The sequence below is a fragment of the Oncorhynchus tshawytscha genome, linkage group LG23, assembly GCF_018296145.1.
Source record: "Oncorhynchus tshawytscha isolate Ot180627B linkage group LG23, Otsh_v2.0, whole genome shotgun sequence".
Lineage (NCBI taxonomy): Eukaryota > Metazoa > Chordata > Actinopteri > Salmoniformes > Salmonidae > Oncorhynchus > Oncorhynchus tshawytscha.
Window position 1 is genome coordinate 22,969,022 of NC_056451.1, and position 12,923 is coordinate 22,981,944.

The 12,923-nt window shown below is 46.0% G+C and overlaps 1 protein-coding gene across 5 annotated transcripts in view; it reads right to left on the reverse strand.

The window, feature by feature from the left end:
* The window catches only part of LOC112235289 (rho guanine nucleotide exchange factor 1-like), a 57,558-nt gene that overhangs the window by 19,337 nt on the left and 25,298 nt on the right, over positions 1 to 12,923 (reverse strand). For 4 of the 5 annotated variants that reach the window (XM_042304912.1, XM_042304910.1, XM_042304908.1 and 1 more), the window contains exons 8-13: positions 11,578 to 11,607; positions 3,056 to 3,164; positions 2,830 to 2,920; positions 2,493 to 2,525; positions 1,332 to 1,541; positions 1,082 to 1,223 (exon numbers count right to left, since the gene is read on the reverse strand). In XM_042304912.1, the coding sequence (XP_042160846.1) occupies positions 1,082 to 1,223; positions 1,332 to 1,541; positions 2,493 to 2,525; positions 2,830 to 2,920; positions 3,056 to 3,164; positions 11,578 to 11,607 (615 nt within the window). The remainder of the gene's footprint in view (positions 1 to 1,081; positions 1,224 to 1,331; positions 1,542 to 2,492; positions 2,526 to 2,829; positions 2,921 to 3,055; positions 3,165 to 11,577; positions 11,608 to 12,923) is intronic. The other variant, XM_042304911.1, reaches the window with a different exon arrangement.

Consider the following 12,923-nt stretch of genomic DNA (forward strand, 5'->3'; position numbering starts at 1 on the left):
AACAGTAACACACCTCCTTTCTACAAACCTCCAACTCTCCCCATCAACCGCTGCAGCACATGGACAGAGCCTAGCAGCACTGAACGCACTGTAAAACCACAGAAAGCAAAGCACGCCCACAAACACAAGACGTCTGCTGTCCTGAACATGGTACTACATGAAGCCCTGTAAAGACTGGACAACAGAACATAGTGGAACCCTATAGAACCACACACACTGATGCCTTCTGCAAGCAACAGACATGAAAGCGAACCAGACCTCACTGCTTGACCTACAGTAGGACTGGGATAAAGCCGACAACAGACAAATCTAAAGCTGGACCGCACGACTGAAGCACAGTAAAAGTCAACTTAATGAACTTAAGCCTGTAGAGATACAATGCTGTACAAATCAAATATAGCACAATGAATGCCCAAATCAGACAGACGTACAACCCCAGACAACATAACAACAACGTTATACCAGCTTTCCCCAGCTCTGGTACTTGAGTCTAGCCTGCAGACACACAGACAAGATGACACACTACAGTACAATGTTAACTATTATACACTTAACTTGCTCTGAATAACTGAGCAGAGTCAGCATCACACAAACAAGGAGACAGCAGTGGTGCTTTGGAAGAGGAGCAAACACAAACATGAAAAATGGACACACAGAGAGAAAGTGGAGAACAGGTAAACAAAACAAGAGATTTGTGGTAGAGGAGAAGGGAGGAGGAGGGGTTGGGGGCTGGAGGGGAAGACCAGGTCCCTGTAGCCCCAGTAAGGGTCCATCTCCAAATGCTGGGTGGGTCTTAGTGATGTTCGCTACATGGAGCTGCTCTGGCAGGACAGGGCTAAGGTGTGGTAGGTAGGCTAGGCAGCACAGTACACAGCAGGGACAGACGGAGACACTGAGGGAGTTTTACCACACTTCCTCAGCCTTAGCATAGCCACTGACCCCTAACCTTTTTAAACTGTTTGACTATGTTCAACATCTTCCCGAAAGGTGTTGGGTCTATGTTGGTCTTTGGTTTTATACATCTCATCTACTCCATTTTCTTTCTTTTTTTTACCTCCCTCTTCCTCTATTTCTTCCTCACCTGTCTTTGTCCAGGTTTTCCTCCAGGGGGGGTTCATTGGGAGAGGGGGGCTCCCATACAGCCAGCCCCCCTGCCATCCCCCCGGGGGACAGCTCACCCCCCTCCGCCACCAAATGGGGGTCCGAACGGCTGCTGAACAGACCTGGGAGAGGAGCAAAGGAAACACACATTTCAGATTCACCTCACTGACTACACCCTAAGTTAGGTTGGGTGGTGCTATGCTACCATGTATCCATCCAATCAGCCTTACCTATCTCGCTGTGGGAGAAGTCTGGGCTGGAGGTCACACTGATGTGAACTCCTGAGCCCTCGCTGACCTCCAAACCCTGATGGGGGGAGGATCCTGTGGAAACAGACTTCCTGTTTAATGCTGGAGGAGCAGCATCAGAGGCGGAGGAGCCTCGAGAGAGGGCGAGGCTGCTGGAAACCTTACGCTCCTGATTCACCTTCTCTTTATCCACTGAGGGAGAGAGAGAGAGAGAGAGAGAGAGAGAGCGAGAGAGAGCGAGAGCAAGAGAAATAGATGGTAAAAGGGATGACATTGAGGAGACAGACAGGATGAGTATAGGGTAATCAGTGGATCTGTGGTGAGAGAGGAGGGTTAATCATTCTCAGGTGTATGTGTATGTGTGTGTGTGTGAGTGAGTGAGTGAGTGAGTGAGTGAGTGAGTGAGTGAGAGAGAGAGAGAGAGAGAGCTGGGCGAGATGGACAAAAATCCATGTTGTGATACATTGACCAATTGTTTGAATAATGATAAATCAGCAATAAATCATGTTTGGGGGAGGTGCTAGAGCTGGGCGAGATGGACAAAAAGTGATAATGTGATGAATGTAACTATTTTGCTCGATAACAATAAATAGCCTACAACAATAAAACTAAATGTTTTAAAGGGACAGTTAGGCTACTTTACATTAGCGGGAGGGCTTTTGACTATTGATTTCCAGTGCCAAGTAAGACAACTGAGATGGCAGTTGGAACTCAAAACACTTAGCTCTGATGGTTATCCGCGTTTCTCCAAACATCAAATTTGCACCAAACGTCACATTTCTGCAGGAATCAACTTAACACATAGGCTATTACCGTTGACCAAACAACGGTTTAGAGAACAATCTACAGGAACATTGTATAGCAAAATCACAGATGTTTGTTTCTTCGTCCCAGCTGTAGCGTGTGTGGTGAGTCCAACTATCAAAACACCAGTGATTACAGATCATGCCATATAATCTACACCTAGACGCAAAACAGAAGCAAAACAGTAAGTCAACAAATCAAAAACTCGGCATTCCCCTCAGATCCCCTTCCAGGTTTGATTTGGTACATGCAAACATGCATTGGGGTTGATTAGTAAGGACTAAACCATTCTAGAGATAAAGGGGTGGGGAAGAGGGGATGAGAGCCAGACGGTGGTACCTTCAGCCTCCACTTTAGGAAGTTTGACCTCAGCTGAAAGAAGAACACAGGGCAAGACAACGGGTTCTTTTTAATTCTACAAAGACTTTGTCTTATACAGGCACTACGGTCATTCTGGTAGACCCACTTTTAGATGGCGATCGATAATCAAACACCTGACATAGCTTATACGATATGTCATCCACTCTGTTTCTCTGTACCTTCAGTATGCAGTATGTATTTAGTAGTGTATACAGTATGTATTATTTTTTAACGATGTAAGGAAGACAAACTCATTTCCCCTTGGGTATTGATAAAGTACAATCTCATCTCATATTATGACACTACTGGTACGTACTGCTGCCAGCAATCCAGCCACCGGCGGCGCTGAGGATGTTGGGAAAACCCCCCTTCGGTTTAGATTTAGTGGACTCCTCACTCTTCTTATTCTGAGAGGGAGGAAGAGAAACAAAGAGAGAGCGCATTATGACAAGAACAGTCTAATAATACTGGATAGGTTGGTGTGTGGTATGGACTGGGGACCGTGGAGTCCAGCTAGCTGCCAACCAGACAGACAGACTCACCTTCCCAAGGGGTCTCCTGAAGAACCCTCTGGACTTCTTACTGTCAGCTACCCTGGACTTCACTCCTAGGTGCTTCATGTAGAAGGCCACTGCTGCAAAGATTGACGAACTGGAGGACGAGAGAGACGGAGGGAGAGCGAGATCTCTGTAAAGTTAGTGGTGATGAAAGTATGAAAGTACATACTGTATAAATGCATATATATTGGCATTGCAATAGAAACAGTAATGATACACTATTACAGAGGATGCTAAAGCATGAGCTGTAAATAAAAAGAATGGGCGTGAAAGATAGAGTAGGGCTGGGGTTGAGATGAGAAAAGGGCTGGGGTTGAGATGAGAAAAGGGCTGGGGTTGAGATGAGAAAAGGGCTGGGGTTAGAATATGAAAAAGGCTGGGGTTGGAATATGAAAAAGGCTGAGGTTGGAATATGAAAAAGGCTGAGGTTGGAATATGAGAAAGGCTGAGGTTGGAATATGAGAAAGGCTGGGGTTGGAATATGAGAAAGGCTGGGGTTGGAATATGAAAAGGCTGGGGTTGGAATATGAAAAGGCTGGGGTTGGAATATGAAAAAGGCTGGGGTTGGAATATGAAAAAGGCTGGGGTTGGAATGGGGTTGAATAAAAAGGCTGGGGTTGGAATATGAAAAAGGCTGGGGTTGGAATATGAAAAAGGCTGGGGTTGGAATATGAAAAAGGCTGGGGTTGGAATATGAAAAGGGCTGGGGTTGGAATATGAGAAAGGCTGGGGTTGGAATATGAGAAAGGCTGGGGTTGGAATATGAGAAAGGCTGGGGTTGGAATATGAGAAAGGCTGGGGTTGGAATATGAGAAAAGCTGGGGTTGGAATATGAGAAAGGCTGGGGTTGGAATATGAGAAAGGCTGCCATTTATGGAAAAGTAATGCAACTATAGTACTGCAGTCTGCACAACGTACAGGACTGCAGTCTGCACAACGTACAGGACTGCAGTCTGCACAACGTACAGGACTGCAGTCTGCACAACGTACAGGACTGCAGTCTGCACAACGTACAGGACTGCAGTCTGCACAACGTACAGGACTGCAGTCTGCACAACGTACAGGACTGCAGTCTGCACAACGTACAGGACTGCAGTCTGCACAACGTACAGGACTGCAGTCTGCACAACGTACAGGACTGCAGTCTGCACAACGTACAGGACTGCAGTCTGCACAACGTACAGGACTGCAGTCTGCACAACGTACAGGACTGCAACATACAGGACTGCAGTCTGCACAACGTACAGGACTGCAACATACAGGACTGCAGTCTGCACAACGTACAGGACTGCAGTACAGGACTGCAGTCTGCACAGGACTGCAGTCTGCACAGGACTGCAGTCTGCACAACGTACAGGAGGTCTGCACAACGTACAGGGCAGTCTGCACAACGTACAGGACTGCAGTCTGCACAACGTACAGGACTGCAGTCTGCACAACGTACAGGACTGCAGTCTGCACAACGTACAGGACTGCAGTCTGCACAACGTACAGGACCGCAGTCTGCACAACGTACAGGACCGCAGTCTGCACAACGTACAGGACCGCAGTCTGCACAACGTACAGGACCGCAGTCTGCACAACGTACAGGACTGCAGTCTGCACCAGGTACAGGACCGCACAACGTACAGGACTGCAGTCTGCACAACGTACAGGACCGCACAACATACAGGACTGCAGTCTGCACAACGTACGGGACCGCACAACGTACAGGACTGCAGTCTGCACAACGTACAGGACTGCAGTCTGCACAACGTACAGGACCGCACAACGTACGGGACTGCAGTCTGCACAACGTACGGGACTGCAGTCTGCACAACGTACGGTACTGCAGTCTGCACAACGTACGGTACTGCAGTCTGCACAACGTACGGTACTGCAGTCTGCACAACGTACAACTACAGTACTGAAGTCTGCACAACGTACAACTACAGTACTGAAGTCTGCACAACGTACAACTACAGTACTGAAGTCTGCACAACGTACAACTACAGTACTGAAGTCTGCACAACGTACAACTACAGTACTGAAGTCTGCACAACGTACAACTACAGTACTGAAGTCTGCACAACGTACAACTACAGTACTGAAGTCTGCACAACGTACAACTACAGTACTGAAGTCGTACAACTACAGTACTGAAGTCTGCACAACGTACAACTACAGTACTGAAGTCTGCACAACGTACAACTACAGTACTGAAGTCTGCACAACGTACAACTACAGAACTGAAGTCTGCACAACGTACAACTACAGTACTGAAGTCTGCACAACGTACAACTACAGTACTGAAGTCTGGACAACGTACAACTACAGTACTGAAGTCTGGACAACGTACAGGACTGAAGTCTGCACAACGTACAACTACAGTACTGAAGTCTGCACAACGTACAACTACAGTACTGAAGTCTGGACAACGTACAGGACTGAAGTCTGCACAACGTACAACTACAGTACTGAAGTCTGGACAACTACAGTACTGAAGTCTGCACAACAGTGACTGAAGTCAGGACTGAAGTCTGCACAACATACAGGACTGAAGTCTGCACAACATACACAACTACACTGAAGTCTGCACAACATACAGGACTGAAGTCTGAAGTCTGCACAACATACAACTACAGGACTGAAGTCTGCACAACGTACAGGACTGAAGTCTGCACAACATACAACTACAGTCCTGAAGTCTGGACAACGTACAGGACAGAAGTCTGCACAACATACAGGACTGAAGTCTGCACAACATACAGGACTGAAGTCTGCACAACATACAGGACTGAAGTCTGCACAACATACAGGACTGAAGTCTGCACAACATACAGGACTGAAGTCTGCACAACATACAACTACAGTACTGAAGTCTGCACAACGTACAGGACTGAAGTCTGCACAACATACAACTACAGTCCTGAAGTCTGGACAACGTACAGGACAGAAGTCTGCACAACATACAGGACTGAAGTCTGCACAACATACAACTACAGTACTGAAGTCTGCACAACATACAGGACTGAAGTCTGCACAACATACAACTACAGTACTGAAGTCTGGACAACTACAGAACTGAAGTCTGCACAACGTACAGGACTGAAGTCTGCACAAGTCTGGACAACACTACAGGAGTCCTGAAGTCTGGCACAACTGAAGTCTGAAGTCTGGACAAACAATACAGGCCTGGAGTCTGCACAACATACAGGACTGAAGTCTGTCCTGAAGTCAACATACAGGACTGAAGTCTGCACAACACTACAGGAGTCTGAAGTCTACACTGAAGTCTGGACAACTACAGTACTGAAGTCTGCACAACGTACAACTACAGTCCTGAAGTCTGGACAACGTACAACTACAGTCCTGAAGTCTGGACAACGTACAACTACAGTACTGAAGTCTGGACAACGTACAACTACAGTACTGAAGTCTGGACAACGTACAACTACAGTGAAGTCTGACAGTCTGAAGTCAACGTACAACTACAGTGCTGAAGTCTGGACAACGTACAACTACAGTGCTGAAGTCTGGACAACGTACAACTACAGTGCTGAAGTCTGGACAACGTACAACTACAGTGCTGAAGTCTGGACAACGTACAACTACAGTGCTGACAGTCTGAAGACAACGTACAACTACAGTACTGAAGTCTGGACAACGTACAACTACAGTACTGAAGTCTGGACAACGTACAACTACAGTGCTGAAGTCTGGACAACGTACAACTACAGTGCTGAAGTCTGGACAACGTACAACTACAGTACTGAAGTCTGGACAACGTACAACTACAGTACTGAAGTCTGGACAACGTACAACTACAGTACTGAAGTCTGGACAACGTACAACTACAGTACTGAAGTCTGGACAACGTACAACTACAGGACAGAAGTCTGCACAACATACAGGACTGAAGTCTGCACAACATACAACTACAGTCCTGAAGTCTGCACAACGTACAGGACTGAAGTCTGCACAACATACAACTACAGGACTGAAGTCTGCACAACATACAGGACTGAAGTCTGCACAACATACAACTACAGTCCTGAAGTCTGCACAACATACAGGACTGAAGTCTGCACAACATACAACTACAGTCCTGAAGTCTGCACAACGTACAACTACAGTCCTGAAGTCTGGACAACGTACAACTACAGTCCTGAAGTCTGGACAACGTACAACTACAGTCCTGAAGTCTGGACAACGTACAACTACAGTACTGAAGTCTGGACAACAGTACTGAAACTACAGTCCTGAAGTCTGGACAACGTACAACTGAACAGTCCTGAAGTCTGGACAACGTACAACTACAGTCCTGAAGTCTGGACAACGTACAACTACAGTCCTGAAGTCTGGACAACGTACAACTACAGTCCTGAAGTCTGGACAACGTACAACTACAGTCCTGAAGTCTGGACAACGTACAACTACAGTCCTGAAGTCTGGACAACGTACAACTACAGTCCTGAAGTCTGGACAACGTACAACTACAGTCCTGAAGTCTGGACAACGTACAACTACAGTGCAACTACAGTCCTGAAGTCTGGACAACGTACAACTACAGTCCTGAAGTCTGGACAACGTACAACTACAGTGCTGAAGTCTGAAGTCTGGACAACTGAAGTCTGGACAACTACAGTACTGAAGTCTGGACAACGTACAACTACAGTACTGAAGTCTGGACAACGTACAACTACAGTACTGAAGTCTGGACAACGTACAGTACAACTACAATACTGAAGTCTGGACAACGTACAGGACTGAAGTCTGCACAACATACAACTACAGTCCTGAAGTCTGCACAACATACAGTCCTGAAGTCTGCACAACATACAACTACAGTCCTGAAGTCTGCACAACCTACAGTCCTGAAGTCTGCACAACATACAACTACAGTCCTGAAGTGCACAACTGAAGTCTACACAACACAACTACAGTCCTGAAGTCTGCACAACGTACAACTACAGTCCTGAAGTCTGTACAACTACAACTGAAGTCTGGACAACTACTACAGTCCTGAAGTCTGGACAACGTACAACTACAGTCCTGAAGTCTACAGTCCTGAAGTCTGACAACGTACAACTACAGTCCTGAAGTCTGGACAACGTACAACTACAGTCCTGAAGTCTGGACAACGTACAACTACAGTCTGAAGTCTGAACAGTCTGAAGTCTGGACAACGTACAACTACAGTCCTGAAGTCTGGACAACGTACAACTACAGTCCTGAAGTCTGGACAACGTACAACTACAGTCCTGAAGTCTGGACAACGTACAACTACAGTCCTGAAGTCTGGACAACGTACAACTACAGTCCTGAAGTCTGGACAACGTACACAGTACAGTCCTGAAGTCTGGACAACGTACAACTACAGTCCTGAAGTCTGCAGAACATACAACTACAGTCCTGAAGTCTGCACAACGTACAACTACAGTCCTGAAGTCTGGACAACGTACAACTACAGTCCTGAAGTCTGGACAACGTACAACTACAGTCCTGAAGTCTGGACAACGTACAACTACAGTACTGAAGTCTGGACAACGTACAACTACAGTACTGAAGTCTGGACAACGTACAACTACAGTACTGAAGTCTGGACAACGTACAACTACAGTACTGAAGTCTGGACAACGTACAACTACAGTACTGAAGTCTGACAGTACTGAAGTCTGGACAACGTACAACTACAGTACTGAAGTCTACAGTACTGAAAAACGTACAACTACAGTACTGAAGTCTGGACAACGTACAACTACAGTCCTGAAGTCTGGACAACGTACAACTACAGTCCTGAAGTCTGGACAACGTACAACTACAGTCCTGAAGTCTGGACAACGTACAACTACAGTACTGAAGTCTGCACAACGTACAACTACAGTCCTGAAGTCTGCACAACGTACAGGACTGAAGTCTGCACAACATACAACTACAGTCCTGAAGTCTGCACAACATACAACTACAGTACTGAAGTCTGCACAACATACAATTACAGTCCTGAAGTCTGCACAACGTACAGGACTGAAGTCTGCACAACATACAACTACAGTCCTGAAGTCTGCACAACATACAGTCCTGAAGTCTGCACAACATACAGTCCTGAAGTCTGCACAACATACAACTACAGTCCTGAAGTCTGCACAACCTACAGTCCTGAAGTCTGCACAACGTACAGTCCTGAAGTCTGCACAACTACAGTCCTGAAGTCTGCACAACTACAGTCCTGAAGTCTGCACAACTACAGTCCTGAAGTCTGCACAACGTACAACTACAGTCCTGAAGTCTGCACAACGTACAACTACAGTCCTGAAGTCTGCACAGCGTACAACTACAGTCCTGAAGTCTGCACAGCGTACAACTACAGTCCTGAAGTCTGCACAGCGTACAACTACAGTCCTGAAGTCTGCACAGCGTACAACTACAGTCCTGAAGTCTGCACAACGTACAACTACAGTCCTGAAGTCTGCACAACGTACAACTACAGTCCTGAAGTCTGCACAACGTACAACTACAGTCCTGAAGTCTGCACAACGTACAACTACAGTCCTGAAGTCTGCACAACGTACAACTACAGTCCTGAAGTCTGCACAACGTACAACTACAGTCAACTGACAGTCTGAAGTCTGGACAACGTACAACTACAGTCCTGAAGTCTGGACAACGTACAACTACAGTCCTGAAGTCTGGACAACGTACAACTACAGTCCTGAAGTCTGCACAACGTACAACTACAGTCCTGAAGTCTGCACAACGTACAACTACAGTCCTGAAGTCTGCACAACGTACAACTACAGTACTGAAGTCTGGACAACGTACAACTACAGTACTGAAGTCAGTCCTGAAGTCTGGACAACGTACAACGTCCTGAAGTCTGACAACGTACAACACAGTCCTGAAGTCTACAACTACAGTACTGAAGTCTGACAGTCAACTACAGTCCTGAAGTCTGGACAACGTACAACTACAGTACTGAAGTCTGACAACGTACAACTACAGTACTGAAGTCTGCACAAGTCGACATACAACTACAGTACTGAAGTCTGCACAACGTACAACTACAGTACTGAAGTCTGTACAACTACAGTACTGAAGTCTGTACAACTACAGTACTGAAGTCTGCACAACGTACTGAAGTCTGGACAACAACTACAGTACTGAAGTCTGGACAACGTACAACTACAGTACTGAAGTCTGGACAACGTACAACTACAGTACTGAAGTCTGGACAACTACAGTCTACAGTACTGAAGTCTGGACAACGTACAACTACAGTACTGAAGTCTGGACAACGTACAACTACAGTACTGAAGTCTGGACAACGTACAACTACAGTACTGAAGTCTCTACAGACTGAAGTCTGCACAACTACAGTACTGAAGTCTGGACAACGTACAACTACAGTACTGAAGTCTGGACAACGTACAACTACAGTACTGAAGTCTGGACAACGTACAACTACACAATTACAGTACTGAAGTCTGGACAACGTACAACTACAGTACTGAAGTCTGTCTGTACAACTACAGTCCTGAAGTCTGCACAACATACAACTACAACTACAGTACTGAAGTCTGGACAAGTCTGCACAACTACAGTACTGAAGTCTGGACAAGTCGTACAACTACAGTACTGAAGTCTGACAACGTACAACTACAGTACTGAAGTCTGGAAAACGTACAACTACAGTACTGAAGTCTGGACAACGTACAACTACAGTACTGAAGTCTGGACAACGTACAACTACAGTACTGAAGAAGTCTGGACAACTACAGGACTGAAGTCTGCACAACATACAACTACAGTACTGAAGTCTGCACAACATACAACTACAGTCCTGAAGTCTGCACAACAACTACAGGACTGAAGTCTGCACAACATACAACTACAGTCCTGAAGTCTGCACAACATACAACTACAGTACTGAAGTCTGCACAACATACAACTACAGTCCTGAAGTCTGCACAACGTACAGGACTGAAGTCTGCACAACATACAACTACAGTCCTGAAGTCTGCACAACATACAGTCCTGAAGTCTGCACAACATACAGTCCTGAAGTCTGCACAACATACAACTACAGTCCTGAAGTCTGCACAACCTACAGTCTGAAGTCTGCACAACTACAGTACAGTCTGAAGTCTGCACAACTACAGTCCTGAAGTCTGCACAACTACAGTACTGAAGTCTGCACAACGTACAACTACAGTACTGAAGTCTGCACAACGTACAACTACAGTACTGAAGTCTGCACAACGTACAACTACAGTCCTGAAGTCTGGACAACGTACAACAACAGTCCTGAAGTCTGCACAACGTACAACTACAGTACTGAAGTCTGCACAACGTACAACTATAGAGCAAAACAAACTAATTGAGGAGGAAGGTCAAATAAATATAAGGCATGTATGGACTTTAAAAGATGAATGAATCTAAGCAGGGAGCTGGACAAAGCATGTCTAGCATGCATTCACACATTGACGGAAGTGGTTCAGACACACAGCACCGTGAAACACAGAACTCACCATTTCTCCTCGTCTGCGACGATGGAGGGGCTGAAAGAGAGGAGATGAATAGATATTAAAGAGAGAGAGAGAGAGAGATAAGTGCAGACATTGCCAAGTCTGTAGACTTACTGCCGCAGTCGATTAAGTAGCATTTTCCCTCGCTCTTTCTCAACCGATTCTTAACTCTGTTTTGGGACGGTGGAATCTGAAGCGACTAAGCTTCTCCTGAACCAACTCAAATCTGACTGCAGTGATATTGTGTTCAGAGCAGAAGCTACTGAACATATCCTGATCTTTCCAACAAAAAAAGGGAAAAAATAAAACAAAGTCTAAAACAATGAGAGATGCATTAAAAGCTGCACCCAAAACAATGCACAAGAAACTATTGACAATTGTTTTTAAAGTAAAACACTGCAAAAATCTAATCTGTACAAATCTATCCAATCTGATTTTCTGCACAAGGCAAGGTATCAGCTGTCTAACTATCTGCAAAAGATAAGTGTGAAGTCAAGGCACAGCTGCTCTCTGGGAGTTGTCTGCAGGGTGGGATGGAAAATCTAACAATGCTCCAGGACACCGGAAATGGCTATTTAACTGTGTTTTAGTCTGATGCAACAAGCAGGCAAGAATATGGAAATGAGATCCTACGGTTTCTCTTTTCTATCAACATAAAGGGAGGGGAGGGGTTTCCCCAGGATTCCTCAAGCCAATCAGGATGCCCCATCCCTCCATTCCACTGACTGACCAATAGGAGTCAGAGGTGGTGAGGTCACCATGTTCTGGCGGCAAGAGGGGGAGAGACGGGGGAGCGACTGAACGAGGGCGGGTGTGGGATTGTGGAGGAGAGATGAGGATTGTGTAAGTGAATCTAAATGGGCAGAATAAATGAATAACTCTTTTGTAGTTAGGAGACAGAGAGAGTTGATTGTGAGTCAGTAAGTTTATGATGTGTTTTACACTGCCTGCTGACAAGCTTTTCATACTTCCTCCACTGACAATACAGTAGTAACCAGAAAAAGGGACTTATGCATTGGGCATATCCCCTTTGTTGGTCTCTCTCTTATAGTCACTTTCATCCTCTCTCTTCACACTGCAGGTTAAAGAGCTTGTCTCCTGCTCTCCTCCTCACTTGTTCCAGTGTTAATTCATTGTATCTGGCTACTGGATCAGAGGTAGATGAACGGACTACACTGCCCCTACTCTCCCTCCCTCCCCCTCTCCATCCCTCCGGTTGGCAGCATGCCAGGGGAGAGCCTTCCTGCCAACGTGGCACTGCTGACTCTCTCCTTCTCCCTCTGCTTCCTCTCCTCCACCTCCCTTTCACCCCCTCTGTTCCAATCACTGTTGTCCCTCTTCATTTTCTC